General features: G+C 42.3%; 1 protein-coding gene across 2 annotated transcripts in view; it reads right to left on the reverse strand.

Annotated features, from left to right (window-relative positions):
* Nucleotides 1-16262, reverse strand: part of URB1 (URB1 ribosome biogenesis homolog) — a 49484-nt gene extending 33222 nt beyond the window's left edge. Inside the window, exons 1-12 of one of the 2 annotated variants that reach the window (XM_081003505.1) lie at nt 15799-16262; nt 13251-13390; nt 12450-12601; nt 10833-10965; nt 9438-9534; nt 8704-8789; nt 7884-8009; nt 7038-7168; nt 5512-5707; nt 3497-3634; nt 1851-2024; nt 563-707 (exon numbers count right to left, since the gene is read on the reverse strand). In XM_081003505.1, the coding sequence (XP_080859631.1) occupies nt 563-707; nt 1851-2024; nt 3497-3634; nt 5512-5707; nt 7038-7168; nt 7884-8009; nt 8704-8789; nt 9438-9534; nt 10833-10965; nt 12450-12601; nt 13251-13390; nt 15799-15955 (1675 nt within the window). In that variant the 5' untranslated portion in view covers nt 15956-16262. Of the gene's footprint in view, nt 1-562; nt 708-1850; nt 2025-3496; nt 3635-5511; nt 5708-7037; nt 7169-7883; nt 8010-8703; nt 8790-9437; nt 9535-10832; nt 10966-12449; nt 12602-13250; nt 13391-13829; nt 13920-15798 lie in introns of those variants that run through there. The other variant, XM_081003506.1, reaches the window with a different exon arrangement.
* Between the last annotated feature and the right edge of the window lie 670 nt (nt 16263-16932).

Genomic DNA, 16932 nt, shown 5'->3' on the forward strand with positions numbered 1-16932 from the left:
AGTATTGGCCAGCAAAACCCTACACAGTTAAGTACTAATGCACTGAGGGTAGGGGTGGGTGGATGGATATGGCACTCACAGTCAGAGCTACGAAGAAATTATCACTCTCATCCCTTCTGTGATAGGAAAGAACTGCAGAATGGAGGGGGAGCGGCCATGGCGAAAAGGGAAATGGTGCACATCCAGACAACTCCTCTTGCCCCCTTGCAAGCCTTTGTTTATGCAGCAAGAGCTTAAGTTGTGCACAGGATAGGAGTGTAACTTAGCTCTGGAAACCATTTCAGCAGAAATGATAGCACTGAATTTTGTATCCAATCTGGCACTTGCGGAGTCTGCATAGGCTGCACCGTGACTACCCCAGGATAACTCAAAGACGTTTCTTGAAAACAGGAGCTCAGATTCTTAGAATAATATTAGATGCCTCTAAAAGCATCTCTCCTAGAAGAGGTCATTAACAGGGGTTGTCAAAGAACAGAACAGAGCCACTGTGACTCATCAGATATGAATCATTGTGCTCCACTGTTCACACGCACATTAGATAAGATGACTAAGGTTTTCCTACCATGCTCTCCATTTGTTTCTTTGCCTGCTGTTATTTCCTCCGAAACAGAAGCATCTTCCCCACTCCCTTTCTGTCCATCTTGTCCCTTCTCTTGCTTTAGAAGCGACTGCCAGACTGCTACTATGGTAGTCATATCTGGCAAGAGCTAGATTTGTTAGAAAGAAGACCAACATTAGCCACTAAATATTGTTATAAAATTGTCTTATCACTGCAACATGTCTATAGAGAATTATTTACAAAGCAGGAATGGAGGAGAAAAGGGGAAAGAAGATCCTATCCAAATTCATACGAAAATTTACCAGTCATTGGTTTTTGAGAAAGTCTGAATTACAAGATGAGAAGTATTTTAAAACTGAGAAATAGTTTTTGTTGTGCAACTGCTAATTAAACCCATTGATGACTATTCACTTCAGTTGGTCAGAACTAGGCTTAAGAGAATTGGCCTACAGTTTTTAATACTAATTATCACACTAATTATATAGCAGGTCCAAATACATGCATATCACTATGGTCAGTGTAAACAAGCAAGACAATGGTATAGGTTAACCACAGTTTATGGTTTGGATGACATGCTGAACTGCACGTAATCTAAAAACTGAAGCAGAGGTTTCCAATATCCCCCTCCTGGCTGCATTAGAGAAGGAAAGGGGAGAATACAAGCCCAAGAGGAGGATCAACTTATTCTCAGTTTTGCATGACATCCCAACATAGCCAATGAGATGCCTCAGCTGTGAGAATTGGAAAACTATTACCTTAGTTCAGCTATTACCTTAGTACAAATTGACTGTCAGTCTATAACTGTTGCCCCTTATTTTCAATATCTGCTGAAATGATAGGGGGCTGATATTCCCCTAACCTGGTACCCTGATATGTGTTCTTCCCAGTCAAGTTTCCACATTCAGAATTCCAGAGTTATTGAAACTCTATTTTACCATCTCTACTAACTGGTGGAACATATCTTGCTATTCTAAGCCCCATGACTTAAAAATTGCAGCTAGTACCTTGTACAGAAATTATTTCAATAAAAGCATATAAGAAGTTTAAAAAATTTGTATCCCAGCATTCAGCAATTAAGCATTAATTAAGAAAGTCTTAAAGCATCAAGAAATAGTTAGCATATAATTTATAAGAGGGGGAAGATGTTAATAATCCATTAGAAATATCTCTGGATATTTTTCACCTTAGCTGTCAGGATACAGAAAGTGGAAGAAGAAATCCTCCCTGAATGGACGTATTTTCTGCTGCACAAAACTGCAATTATGCATCACACAGTTTTATTACTTTTTACCTTGCCAAGTGCTTCTCTGTATTGCTGGACGAATTCTTGCATCATAGATGGTGTATAGATTTCGGACTTCTCCCATAACGTCTCATTTAGACAGTGCTCAATGTTTTTCAGTGCTCTTTTCAAAACAGTTGATATAAGCGAAAAGATTGTATGTTTTACAGTTTTATTGGGTATCTAAAAGAAAAGAGAAACAAACTGTTACTGTGCTTCTGCTTCATCTTTCCAGGAACTGCTGGTGTGACCCACTGGTGGCATCACTTTCAACTGCCAGGAAGCATCAATGTTCCACGTAAGGAGAATGCCTCTCCATGCCTGAACTTTCGCAGGAACTGAGACAAATAGCAGTGACAAGAGCTCCCCACCCCCCAGTGGAAACAAGACACATTTTTCTACCTTTGCCTTTAATCTGCACAGCTCCACATCAATTATCACAGAGCTTCTGCAGAGTCAGACTCACTACTTTGAAGGAAGAGAGGGATAAAGGGCCAGACAGAGCACAAGTAAGTCCCACTGGGTTCAGTGAGACTTGCCCTCAAGTAGGTGTGCACAGAATGAAAGCGAACTGCAGCCCTGTAAAGTGAAGAGCAAACCAAGCAGCAACTCTTGCCCCAAGGAAGCAGGCAGACTGGAAAGGGTCAAAGCGTTATGTGGCCAGACAGAGTTTAATACATTCTGGGTACTTTGGACTGGAAAGGTTCTCCCTGCAAGACCTTGTAGGCATTTACTGAAGAGGGGATGTAAGGAGAGATTGGAAGGGTAACAAAAGGTGCAATAGCTCAACTTGGTGCCCTCCAGGTGTTTCAGACTATAGTTCCTATTATCCCTGATCAATGGCCATGCTGGCTGGGGGTTGATGGGAACTGTAGTCAAAAACATCTGGAGGACCCCAGTCTGTTTTAAGCACTGGAGAACGATCAAAAAGCAGGCAAACAGTATTGTAAAGTGGGGTTGCCACACACTGCTACAAGACACTGAAAAATCATGATTTACTTCAATTATTTCACATATTTAGGCCACGTTATCAAATGAGCTATGCTAAGTTTACTGGCATTGTACCAAGAACTGTTTCCCTTTGATGGATTCCGTGTTGCTACAGTAATGTCTGAGAGGTGGAATCTACTTGGGTTGCCATTGACACTCCATTTTTTAGTATTTGTGCCAACATTTTTGCCATCCAGACAAGGTGGCAGCATCAGGACAGACCTTTGAGACAAAATAAGGCTCACTTGCTTCCCCTCCTCTTGTACAGCCATAAGGAGAAGGTGGTTGGAAGCTTCCACTTTAATTTTAGGGTTTAATTTAGGGTTCAGTTGTAATACTAGAATTAACAATCATAACGAGCCAGATTCATAAACCACAGACTGAAGTTGCCCTTGTTTTAGTAAACTACAGTTAAGTTTACTAACATAGTCTGTCTGAATGCAGATGCAATGCAAAGGTGTAGTTTGTCAAAATCAAAGCAAAATCTTCCTCACAAGCCCAAGGCTTGCACAGGCTCACTCCTATAGCATGAAAATTCAGCCACTGAGTTCTTGCAACTATTGGAACCTTCCATGGAAGATAAGCTTTAAAAAGTATAGTGCCAGCAAAATTGCTTAGTGGAACCAAAAACCTCCCAATTCGGGATTATAAAGAGAAGTTCTTACATTTAATCCTTGGGTAAACATGACTTTGTTGCAGACAGCTGGAATAGTTGTTACCATCACCATTGAAAGCAATCTTGGAAAAGGAACAAACTCTGTTGTTTTAAAAGCAGTAGAAATCTCTGGTTGAGCCTCATAGATCTGAAATATTTATATAAAATACATATTGTTAAGACAGTGCTAATGAGGCCATGATCCCTAAAGCCAGTTCAACTGGACATGTACAAAGGACATGTACAAACAGTCTGAAATGCTTAATTCCTCATGAAGAGAAAGGTGTTTGGGGATAAACCGAACTGGTGTCCATTGACTGTTTATTTGATAAAGCATAGCTTTCCACCAGCAGAGAGGGATTTAGGAGAACTTCAGCCGTTTCCTGCTGTAGCCACCTCAAAAATTCGTGGAAGGTAAGGATATCAATGGCTACTAGTCATGATGGCTGTGCATCACCTTCAGTAACAGAGGCAGCAAGTCTCTGAGTATCAGTTGCTGAGAATCCTAAATAGAGAGAGTAATATTGTGCTCACTCTCTCTCTCCTAGCAAGCATTTAGTTTCCATAGCTTATCTGTTGTTGTCAATATTAATTCCTCCTGTTTAAGACACTTTATCGGGATGTTGCTAAGTAACAGAAAAGCTATTCATAAGCGTTCTAATCAAATAAAAAATAGACTGCCATCTAATTTCTCCATCACTGATCTCATTCTCTTAGTTAATATATTCTATTACTTTCAAAAACATTTTTCCCATTCATGAAGGTGATATACCAGGAATAAAGGATGTGTATTAATCTCTCTCTAATGCATTTTAGTAAGAAGTTTTAAAAACCCCTCGCCATATTTTCTATAAATAACTAGGAAGACCTAGGGCTAAGTCAACTCACACCAGCTAAATGATCTTTAGCTTGAAGGATGGCCAATATCTTTTTGGCAACTTATAGCTCAGGGTCCCTGGTACAAAACTCAGTAAGCACAGAGGAAGATAATAATATATTGGCTCCTATTTAATCACCCGTTTTGAGTTGATAATGTGCTCTTTCTAAAAGACTTAGAGCAGATAACAGCAATTATGCCCAGAAAAAAGGTACGAGAACAAACTTAGCCCACATATTACCATCTTGCTTCCTGTTTATTGTCAGAGCTGTATACATGCCATAAGTGTTGCAGAAGCATAGAATGTGGTACAAAATCAAAAATTCAGTATCCTGGGAATCTAGGCTTATAACCACTCTGGCTTATAATTGTATTGAAGGTGTAAAGGCAATGCCTGGCAAAGTTCTAGATGTGAGTAGGTGTGAGCTGGTATTCCCATTTCTATTCCAGGGGGTAGAAATGGAGCTTCCTTATACCTTCTTTCATCTTCCACAACTGGCAGAACAAACACTTCAAAACCATTAGGAAATATATTCAGTAATGGACCCCAATATTAATTTGCATATTTGAATCAAATATGATTTTGCATGATTGGTACAGATCTCAGTGCACAAAGTACCATTGAATGTTGATTCTGCACAGATGGCACAAAACGGCAGCCAGTTATGATCAGATGTGGTTAATTCCTGTGCAAAAACATTTCCAAACTCAGGACTTGTTCATATGTTACAATGGCAAAATATCAACCTAGTAAAATCTTGGGCTTTCTGTATCATGCTCTTATTAAGTAATATTGTTTCAACTGTGTGACTACAATATGTCCCTAGCATTCTTTTCAAGGACAGATCTGGAGGGCAGATAATAGAGAGGTATCATGTTCAGATAAATATAGTTAAGATAGACATTATTTACTCACATGGTGAGGCATGGGAGAAGAGCAACCCAACCCAAAGGTCTAACTGTTGGGATTTCTCCACAGTAAGAAATGCATGAACAGGCCCTTAACCAAAATGAGTCTCTTTGCTACTCCCCCATCAAATATAACTACAGGGGGGGAATAAAGATGTTTACTGTGATCCTAACACAGCAAAAAAGTTGCTAAATGTTATTTTCATGTACAAAGGGTATATTTTTCATAAAATTCTTACCTTCCTCAGCAATTTCATATTGTCTAGCCAAGCTGATTTTAGCCTGGGAACAAAAGAATACTGGGACTCCTTAAAGTATCTGTTCAGTAAATCTGGGCACACTTTGAATATGTTCACCGCAAGATCAGCAACCATCTCATCTTCTGCAGCAGTCTTTAAATTCACGAGAAAGCGCAAAAGAACCAAATTCCCTCCTCTAGTAAAGAAAGATTTTGAACAACAATCACTATGGCAATATATGCCACCATACAGTTGAAACCAATTCTAACAGTGGCCAGGATCCAAACAATTGCTCCAGGCATGTGCAAGGGGGTCTTGAGCATGCCCAGGGGAATTTGACTCTCCCCTGCCCCCCTTTTGACCCCCCATCTGATTCACAAACTGCTCTTGTAAGATTCCTCAGTTTCAAAATAGGTGTGCCATGGAGCAGAAAAAAACTGCTATTAGACAAACAAAACAAAACAAAACAAAACAAAACAAAACAAAACAAAACAGCACAGCATCCCTACAAAGCTCCCTTGGGTGTATGGAATTAGTAAAGTGGCTCTTTGGGTGCAGGCAAGATGGCAAATAAGGCTCTAAATTCTGCTCAGTTTACTTTTAACAGAGAGAACCCAAAACAAATCTGTAAGCTACTGAAATCACAGAATTGTAATCTAATCTAGACACTTTAGATAGCACATAATTGGCACATTATTGTTTCAATTTCATTTGCAAGAAACAGTACCAGCTGAGAATTTGAGCAGGAGGTGGGATGGGAGGAATGACAGCCTAGGTACTGCAAAAACTAGCTAAGCGTAGTAAATCAGTCAAGAAATTCTTAGGTGGCTTTTATTTACCTTTTTACCTCACTAGCTGGGCTACATATAAGCCTTTCCCTTCAACAAAAGGGGTCATAGGACTGTTCATAAAGGAAGAAGCTTGTGACAGAGAGGCCATTCTTCCAGACAGCTACTGCCTGCACATGTAGGCCAATCTTTTCACAAGCAAAGGCCAATGCTTCACAGAACTTTCAGCTAAGCAGTCTATATCATATGATGGCTCCCTAAGGGAAACCATATTATATTTTTTAAAGCTCTGTTTAGGCTTCTCACTAAAAATACTTGAAGTATTTTGTTCAGCCTTGTCTTCTGGGAGCTGTAGAGTGTTGGGGCTCCACCCTGTGGCCTTCCTTTAAAAAGGAGATGACATAACAATTGTCAATGTTTCTGCCTCATCCAGAATCACGGTTTGGGACTGGCTGTGGTCCTACACCCCAAGTCCACTTCCACCCCTGATGCAATAGACTAGGAAACATTCTGGGGTTTGGGGTAGCTTCCTGGCTGCCCTTCCAATTCTATCTTTCTTCATTCCCTCAGGTTCCTGACAAGTCTCAGTTCTATGGTGGGGAATACCTGCAGTCCACATACACCACAAAGCAATTTTTGTACGTTTGGTTGGTCTTGCTGAAAATGAGAATCTTTGATTTAAACAGAGAATAGCTGACAGGACTATTTTCAACCACCGGAGTAACTGGGATACTTTACCTGCCAGATGTGCCAAGGCTTGGATCATAAAAGTTAATGCCATGTTTCAGAGAACAACAGAGATCCAGTAAAAAATTATGGACGAGTTTCCTCACTAGGATCTTTCCTGCCTCTTCAGGATCCTGGGTAGCCTGCGTAGAGCACAAAGATCAATGTTTACTAGAATTTGTTTATTTGACCATAGCTCAGTGGCAAAGCACATGCTTTCCATGCTTCAGAAGGTCCCAAATGCAGTACCTGGCATATCCAGGATCAGAGAGCAAGGGAGGGGGAGGGCTCTGCCTGAGAAGCTGGACGGCTGCCATCAGTCAGAGCAGATGAGCAATGGGGAATACAAATCAACATCCCCTCTGGCTGGGAAGTCAAATTTGAGGGGCAGAAGGGGGTGGCATTTATGAGTAGGACATGGAAAATGGAGTTCCAAGACCTAGCAGCAACCAGCAGATTCTCAGAGAAAAAGGTGAATGGTGAGACACTGTAAAAAGCTAAAGACACTGTCTGTTAAATGTCCATAAAATGGTTTAGGAAGGATCAGAGAAGACTTTTCTTCCTCACTTCCTTTGCTGTTTTCAGCTGTGCATACTAACCAACCTGGTGACCTGCAAATGTTTTGAACTCTCAACTCCCATCCAGTTTTGAATTTCTGCCAGCCACCCTCAGACCTGCTGGTGCAGGGTGGGTAAAAATAACAGCAACAACAATCCTTATTCTAGGCAAAATAAATATTGTTTTACTATACGGGACCAGATATAGCTTTCCTCTTTTTCTTGGGTTAGTATAAAGGCAAAACCCTTTCTGCTGAGGTTAAACAGAGAAATAGAAAAAGATGAGAAGAAACTGCTGTACCACGACATCTTCTGTGCTGACGTCAGTAATTCCATTCCAGCGGTAGAGTGAGGCAATGTGGTTCAATACTTCGACAGTAAAAAAACGCACTTTCTGGGTCTTGCTAATATTTTTATTGTGAACTACCTAGAAAAAAATACAATACATACATAAATTTCAACTACAAGGCTAAAAAAATAATCTTTTATCTTGATAAATTTATAATTCCGCATTTTCAGGCTAGAGCCTACCTTTGAAATTCCTTTGTTCAAGAATGGTCAGGTTTAAGGTCATTAAGCAAGACTGAAATGTTCTCCCATGCATTTCTAAATATTGCCCTTTCTGATGTCAGATTGTGTACATTTAACCTGTTTGTCCTAGGAAGAGTGCAGAGTGGCATTTCTGGTAGATGATTGCTTATACCACACTGGAAGATGAACAAGTGAATGAACCCTTGATTTTGTTAAGTCTTTAAGATGCCACAATACTGTTGTTTTTGCTTCAGCAAACTGAAACAGCTGCCCTTGCCCCCAGAAACTGAAGTTTCAAAAGGAAGCCAAAAGAATATAGTTATTTTTACAGGATGTACAAAAGATTTAAAACTTCCTAACAGTTGCTTTGAAATACTATTTTCTTGGTTGTTTAAAAGCTCAGCAAATTACAGGCTCCAACTCTTAGGGAATATTTTATGATCAAACAAAAGCTCATAACAGAAATGCTGACAAGATCTAAACTGTAGCCAAACATTAAAGGATTGGTAATTGGAGAGTCTTTGGAAAACCACAACAGAGTCATTTTCAGCAAATAAGATACACAGAGTAAAGTCACGTCAAGGTCATACCTTAGTTGCCAATGTGGAAAGTAGAAGGCTAACTGTAGAAATTCTATCTTCCTTCAAACCGGTTCGAAAAATATCTGGGATGAAATCTACAAACCATTTTAAAATGTTAAAAACATAATTGGAAGTTGGGAAGTGTTTTTAAAATGAAATCAGTTTTATCAAGTGTTGCCACTGGTGTTACCGAATGCTTTGGTCTACAAAGTGAACCAGAAGTGAATGGACTCAGAATAAACGATGAACTTGTACCGTGGAAGAGGGTAGCTGAATTCTGAACTCTACAGCTTCTACAGTAAGGATGGCCAACTGTGGGGGAGCAGGTGAAATCTGGCCCATAAAATTGTCCCCAATCCAAATACTCAAGTTTCTCCAAACAGAGCTAAGAAACTGGCAAAGCACTTTAACTTTCCTTTGCTGGGATAGAACAGTAAGGGAATCTTGCCCTCATTAAACTCAGCCACTTACTCAAAAACATGAGCAAAGGGTTTTTTAAATCTCCGTCTTCCTCGATTGATGCTATGTGAAGAGCACAGAGGTTTTGCTAAGTTCTCCCATTATGTATCTTGACAGCTAAATGCCTTGTGCAATACAACTCACAGGCGAATGAAAGTGAACTGCTCCTTCCTAAAGCTTGTATCCAATGAATTTAGGTACTCATAACATCCAAACACGGACCTCTCACTTCACAAATAAGAGGGAGATATTAATGCCTTTAAGAAACAATATTTATAATATACCTTTTAACTCCAGAACGTGGACAAGGATTGTGTTGTCACCAGCAATTAAAAAAGAAACAGCATACTGGATATATGCCATACGAACATCAGGCTTGCCCTAAATAAATGTTAAGAGACATTCAGCAACTTATAAACCCAAATGCCAACTCACTACAACAGTAATATGAGGGGCTTAATACATATTTAAAAGAGTGACTGCAATTTTAAACAGTTCACAGTCTTTTAACTACAAGAACCATTTCTATGTTTATCATATTTCATAAGGTGAACTCCATCAGAAACTTAGGCCCTCTTTACCACTGTGGTGTCACTGCTTCCACGGTGGTTTGTAAAAGAGCCTAGATATGTATAACAACAAATGCTGTTGTGGTTTCCTCACATGTTTACATAAAACAAAAGCAGTCAAAATCCCAAGGGCCATAGATTATTTATGCATTAAACATGGGAGTAAGATGAACAATGTGTATCTGGAACAATGTAAGATTAACAGAAGAGGCGGTTCACCAGTCATATGAATGAATGAACCTTCCTATACAGTTGTACCTTGGAAGTCGAACAGAATCCGTTCCGGAAGTCTGTTCAACTTCCAAAGCATTCAACTTCCAAGGTGCAGCTTCCGATTGGCTGCAGGAGCATCCTGCAGCCAATTGGAAGCCATGCCGGACGTTCGGCTTCTGAAAATCATTCGAAAACCGGAACAATCACTTCCGGTTTTTTATTGTTCAGGAGCCAAAGTGTTCGAGTTTACAGGCATTCAGCTTCCAAGGTTCCACTGTACATGGGAAGCTAACACATAATCTTGGTGTCCCTGTTTTTATCAGCAGCTTTCTGGAGCGGAACAGCAGACAAACATGTTGCACTTCCATGCACACCTGCATTTTGCAGTAGCAAAATCCTAGGAAAACTGTACAATGTGCTTTTACTAAACTTTGGAAGGAATCCACAGCTTGAATCACACGTTATGGCGTGTGTTTGTGCGCATATGAGCTTGCTTGCTGTGAAATTCTCACAGGATGACTTTGCTACTTCTTTTTTATGCAAGAAGGCATTTGTGTAAGGGGGAGGGGGGGGACATAACAGTTACATCCATGTCATACAAAACACAGGTGCCATTTCATACAAAAGCTCCCCCCCCCACAGAAAAAATGATGTAGTAAAATCACGTATATATACATTTTTTTAAAAGCCTAAGTAAATCAAGGATCAAAAAATGTTTCCCCTGTGGATCAGTGACAGTTTGAAGCAATAAAACAATCCACATCAATGATGTTCTGCGCATGATATAGAAAGAGACTTCGGTATCCCCACCCCCAATTCTAGCTTTACTTTTCACACCACAAAAAACAAATACGGTTAAGCCATCACTTACACTCACTGCATATGTCCTCCTCTTACCTTATAATCTCTCCTCTTCACTAAACTAGGAAGGAATTTATTATTGAAATCAAAGTGGCTGTAGACATCCCTTGCAGCATCCGGCCCCTGGGACACCATTGCAGATAGCAAGATGAGGCACTGGCGAGACAGTCTGTATAAGCAACACAGGAGAAGGAACAGTACATAGGCAAACTAGTCAATGGAAAATTAAGAACTGACACCTTTGAAATTAAAATAGGCAAGTTTGAATTATGTCAACTAAGAGGGGCAGATACCTAGCACGTCGGCACTAGACGGCAGATTTGTGGAGGGGAGAGAGGAATTCCCATTGTGAAAGCCAACAACCTTGTGGCAATGGGAAACTTTGCTGGGTACAATGCTCTATATTTTTTGTTTCATCACTTTTAAGACGAATATTTGAAAATTATATAGGCCACTTCTTTATGAATAACTCTACCAGGCTAAACCCTGTTAAATTATGGTCCCAAGGCTGCCCTATCATTAGAAATGCTGAGGCACATCCCAGACTGAAGTGTTTGCCTGAAAACACTTACCAATAAGCATCCAACCCAAATTTCCTCCCCTTTTGTTTTTTGTTTGAAATTCATTGCTGTAGCTTTTTCTTTACTTTTCTGAAGTTTGTAACTGAAAACCATAAAACCTAAAAACTAGCAATTTTGGCTGAGGCAGTCCACCTCAGCAGAAGATTTGAGGGAAAAGATTTCAGTAACTAAAGTGTGCTAGTGTGGTTTTATAATAATAAAACATAATAATATAAATGTTGCACCATTTGAATTTTGTACCTCAGGAAACAAAAATGTCTTGGGCCATCTTTGCCTGGTCTTTCAGTATTTGTAACAGCTCGCTTATTAGAAATATGGTTCCAGATTCCTTGCCAAAGTGCAGGAGAGAATGTCAAGATATGGGAACATATCTCCATTTATGGTGGGAATATCCACAAGTTTAACTGTTTCTGAATACTGTGGTTTGTAAGAATGCACTCAATGTAAAAGGCAAAATAATGCCATCCCTGCAATTAGCCCTCTTTACAGAGGAAGAATCTGTTCTATAGAGCAGGGAACTGGTCAGTCACTTACCAGACTAACTATTGCAAGATTCTGGAGAGAGAATACAAAAGTGTAGGATATTGCATTATTAGAAAAATTGACTCACAGAGTACATAAAAGTGGTAAGTTTATTTTAATGTGGTATTATTTTGTCACTTATAAGTATGGCCAGGCCCTACCAACAGCTTTTAAACACATGCGGTTGATGTGAGTAACTGTTATTTTTATATTTTTCTTCCTGCTGATGAGCCTTTTTTATAGTGGACCCCTGCACTCTGTAATGGATGCTGCACATTATATTTTGATTTTTTTTAAAATGTGCAACCATATTTTTGCTGGTGGAATAGAAGTGTCAAATAAATAAATACTGTATATGAACATGGAAGCAAAAAGAAAGGAGAGGAAGGTCATGGCAAATTAAAGTATTCTCCTAAATCAAGTATAAAGAGTACTTTGTGTACCATTCCAAGATCTGTTCTCAGGATTAGCATGATCCTGATCAATGGAAATATTGTTTCATTCAAGTTTTAGACAATTATATATGTTCTTCGGTTTGCAATGAACTTACCTGTGACTCTCAGAATACAGAGCAGCATAGATTAATCTCATGTAGCTATTGATCAGCTTCTTTACTATGTTCATCCCTACCACACTGAAGTGGGACAAATCACTCGCTGTTCGCAGCAAAATACTTTCTAGAGCTTGAAAGATTAGCAGCATCTGCAACATTTAAATACTTTATTATACTTTGTTTATTGGGGTGGGTAGGTGGGGAAAGCAGCAAATATTAGTAGAACAACTTGAGAAGTCATCATCCTAAATAAAGTATAACATCTAACAACAAAGGAAGCTTCCAAATGTAAAAATATAGCAAGTGCTTAGATCCACTGCTTCCTCCTGCAATGGTAATCTCTAAATCAGAATACAAAAAAGAAAGCAAAGAAATATTGCAAATGAATTGTGGACCCTATCTTTGCTAAACAAGGTCTTCAAGGAGACAATTTCTGTAATAGTAAGTCAAAATTTCCAAGCCAATGCTCCAGTCCTACAGTAACAAAATGCTTGCAGCCAATGCACAATTTCAAAGGAAGGTGGAACAACAGTGCGCATCACAAACGTGCAGGGCTACAAATCCTACAATATGAAAATATGAAGGAAATATTTCACAGACTTATTGTGAGGACAAATAAGATTATCATTTTAAGTGTTTCAATGTGTGAAATACTTGACAAACAACAAACGTTAATTTACCTGTGTGAAGGTTCCAGTGGAAAGTTTATTCCTTATTTCTTTATGTTACCAATCAGCACTTGTTCACTGTATACACAACTCATCATAGAATGCTAAATGCAACAAACGAAATACTGACCTCACTTTCAGGCCTCCTTTCGCCATCCAGAAGTTTTAAAATTTCTGCACACTCGACAGAAACTTTTATGTATCCCTCTACAACATCATACTGTTCTGCTGATGGTAATGATTTCGCTCTCGATATGAATGTTTCCAAACCTGGAACAAATCAAGGACTTATTCAACACTTGCCCGAAATCCTTGAGTGAGAGATGCTGCCATTCAGTATAGCCAATACTGAGCTAGATCAACCAGCTAAAGAAGGCAGCTTCCTATGTACCTAGAAACCACCACCAGCAAATTGCTGGCCTTAATACCTTGCCAATGCAACCTCTGAGAACAGAACACAGGTGCAGACCGACAAACAAATGGTGCAACAGTAACTAAGTGGAAAATAAATTTGTAATATTGCACCATAACGAAGTTGGAGCAGTGAACTAGGAGTCTATTACCTGGGTAAATCTGAAGATTTAAATATTATAAATAAAATCACTGACTCATAGAATTGCAGAGTTGGAAAGGACCATGAGGACCATCTAGTCCAACCCCATGACACTGAGATTAAGAGTCTCTTTTTTATGTTGACAAGCTTCCCTACCTGGGGACATCTTGCAAACTTTCTATCCCCTCCAACTGCGCACTTCTAGTGCAATATATAAACAATCAGTCCCATTTTGTGCTCTGCATTAATCAATATGCAGATATTTAGCAGTGTTTGTCTGCTAAAATAACATAAAATGTGTAGTTGCTGCCCAATGATTGGAGTTAATTTACACAACAATGTTAAAATGATTTTAGCTGTACTTAAACTAAAATGGGATTGTTACGGGCTGTACTTTTTACACTGCATTGCCATTTAACTCAAACGTTTACATTTCCCATTTTAGACCCTACTGTATATACATACTAACAGAGGATTACATTTCATGCATGTGATGAAGCAGGCACTACTAGACCATCCCATAACAAATGTGCTGAGTCTTTGAGGTGCCACAAAACTCTGTTGCCTTTAATGAATCTACAATCCCTTGTGCAATAAGAACTTGCAACAAGGGAACCACTTGAACTAACTGCGTAAATGGGAGAAAAAACTTGGTTTGAATTACAGTGGTGCCCCGCAAGACGAACGCCTCGCAAGACGGAAAACCCGCTAGACGAAAGGGTTTTCCGTTTTGGAGGCGCTTCGCAAAACGAATTTCCCTATGGGCTTGCTTCGCAAGACGACAGCCCATAGGGAAATCTCCGGGACAGCGGGGAAGCGCAGCGCGTCTTCCCCACTGTCCTCGGACCTCCTCCCCCGCCCGGCATCGGAACGAAGCTCCGATGCCGGGTGGGGGGGGGAACGCCTCCTCCCCCCCCCGCCCGGCATCGGAACGAAGCTCCGATGCCGGGCGGGGGGGGGGGAAATGCCTCCTCCCGCCGCCTGGCATCGGAACGAAGCTCCGATGCCGGGCGGGGGGGGGGAAATGCCTCCTCCCGCCGCCTGGCATCGGAACGAAGCTCCGATGCCGGGCGGGGGGGGGAACGCCTCCTCCCCCCCGCCCGGCATCGGAACGAAGCTCCGATGCCGGGCGGGGGGGGAAATGCCTCCTCCCGCCGCCTGGCATCGGAACGAAGCTCCGATGCCGGGCGGGGGGGGGATGCCTCCTCCCCCCCCGCCCGGCATCGGAACGAAGCTCCGGTGCCGGGCGGGGGGGGGGGAACGCCTCCTCCCGCCGCCCGGCATCGGAACGAAGCTCCGGTGCCGGGCGGGGGGGGGGGGACACCTTCTCCCGCCGCCCAGCTTCGGATGGCTTTCCTGAAGACTTGGGGTGGGAGGAGGGTTTTCCTTCCCACCACCAACATTCAGAATGCTGTTCTGAATGTTGGCGGTGGGGAGGAAAAACCCTCCTCCCACGCAAGCCCCGGGAACAGAGGGAAAGCGCTGCGCGCCTTCCCCTCTGTTCCCGTACCTGTCCTGAAGGCTTGCGGTGGGGAGAAAAGCCCTTCTTCGCACCGCCAGCCTGGCAAGCGGTTTCCCTAGGAACGCATTAATTGATTTTCAATGCATTCCTATGGGAATGCATCGTGCTTCGCAAGACGAAAAACTCGCAAGAAGAAAAAACTTGCGGAACCAATTAATTTCGTCTTGCGAGGCACCACTGTAACTACAATAATCCCCTACAACTATGCCGATTGCTGCTCTTTTCTTTCAAAAAGGGTTATTCTGATGGACAAGAGTTGCGGAGGTGGGGGGAGATCTCTGTGACCTGCATCTTCCTCGATGGAGCAGTTAAAGTTAATTACTGAGCATCCAATTTTGGTGGAAAACTGAGCAATGCAACTCACTGGGGTGGCGAAGCAGTACTCGGCTATATAAATCAGCAACAAAGGGGGCGAAACCCGGGGGGCGGTGGTGGTGGGGAAAGGGTAGGCTACGCTATTGCCCAAGGATAGCTGCTTGGCCCTTGCCCAGACACGGATTCGCAGTGCTTTAACCCCCAGGGGTCGGGGAGAAGCGTTTGGGAAAAGAAGTGGCGGAGGACAAGCAACCGATGTGGCGAACACGTGGGGAAAGCAGCCCTCACCCTTCATGGCGGCGCTGGGGTCGCGCAACGTGGACTTGAACTGGGTCCCGGTGAGCTCCGCTGCCTCGCTGCCGCGGGCCCGCTTAGGCGGCGGCGGCGGCGGCTTCTCCTTCTCCTGCCGCATGGCCGAAGCCGGGCTTTTGCGCTTGGCGCCCATGACCAGGAGCAACCGCGACCAGAGATGGAAGCACGGCTTTGCCTCGCTGCTCTCCGCGGCAGCCGGAAGCGGTCCGGCCGCTGTTCTTCCCCCGGGAAACGGGCAAGCGAGATGAAGGTTCCGCTTTCGGCCGCTTAGAGAACTTCAGAGGAAGCCGCTGAAAGGTGTCCTTCGCAGCCCAGGAACCAAGGCCGAAGCCGACAGCGGCCCCTTCTGCTTCTTCAGATGCAGCCGCCATCCCAGCTCCCTCTTTGTCCTTCTCCTTGTGTCGTCCCCGCCCGACGCCTTCGGACTCCAGCGGCTGCCAGGGGTGGTGGGTGCAATGGATCTGCCTCGGGAGAAGCGCAAAAGGTTCCGCTGTCCTTCCATAGAGGCTTTTTCGCTGGTTGCTGCCATATGAAGTGAGCGGTGCACGAGGGCGCGCACGCTCTAGGGGGCCCACCGAACCTAGAAATCTTAAATTAGGATGCGCAAAAAAATCCATTCTGCACACTAAGTTAGAATAGCATTGGTTTGTTTTTGTTTTTTCTCTGACAAGTGTTTCTACTTCCGAAGCTTATCCGCTGTTACGATCGAAAGAGATTCATAGCGGGGATTTCTTGGAGGCTAGTGGTGTCAGCCTGAATGTCTTATGCCATCTGACTTTCTGCTACCTTTGAAGAATTTTCTTGCTGCTTTTGTCAACTCTGGTCTTCAGTGATATGCTTTCCTGCACCGGTGCCTGTTTTTTCTCTGTCTGGCAACCGTAGTTGTTTATATTTTAAGAACACAGTGGTAACTTAGAGGCTCACCTAGTGCTGCTGTGTGCTTTTCGTTTATCATGGTTTCTCAAATGTTTGCCTAAACTCTCCAAAGTGGAGCTTTATATGTTTCTAGAAGCATTAGATTGCCACATATAAATGCTGCTGTTAGCGGAGTGAGGTGGCAAATGGGTTTTCTTTACCCTTATGTGTGCTCTCCTGCCCACATTTGTTTTC

This window comes from Podarcis pityusensis (assembly GCF_964106645.2).
Source record: "Podarcis pityusensis genome assembly, chromosome: 4".
Classification (NCBI taxonomy): domain Eukaryota; kingdom Metazoa; phylum Chordata; class Lepidosauria; order Squamata; family Lacertidae; genus Podarcis; species Podarcis pityusensis.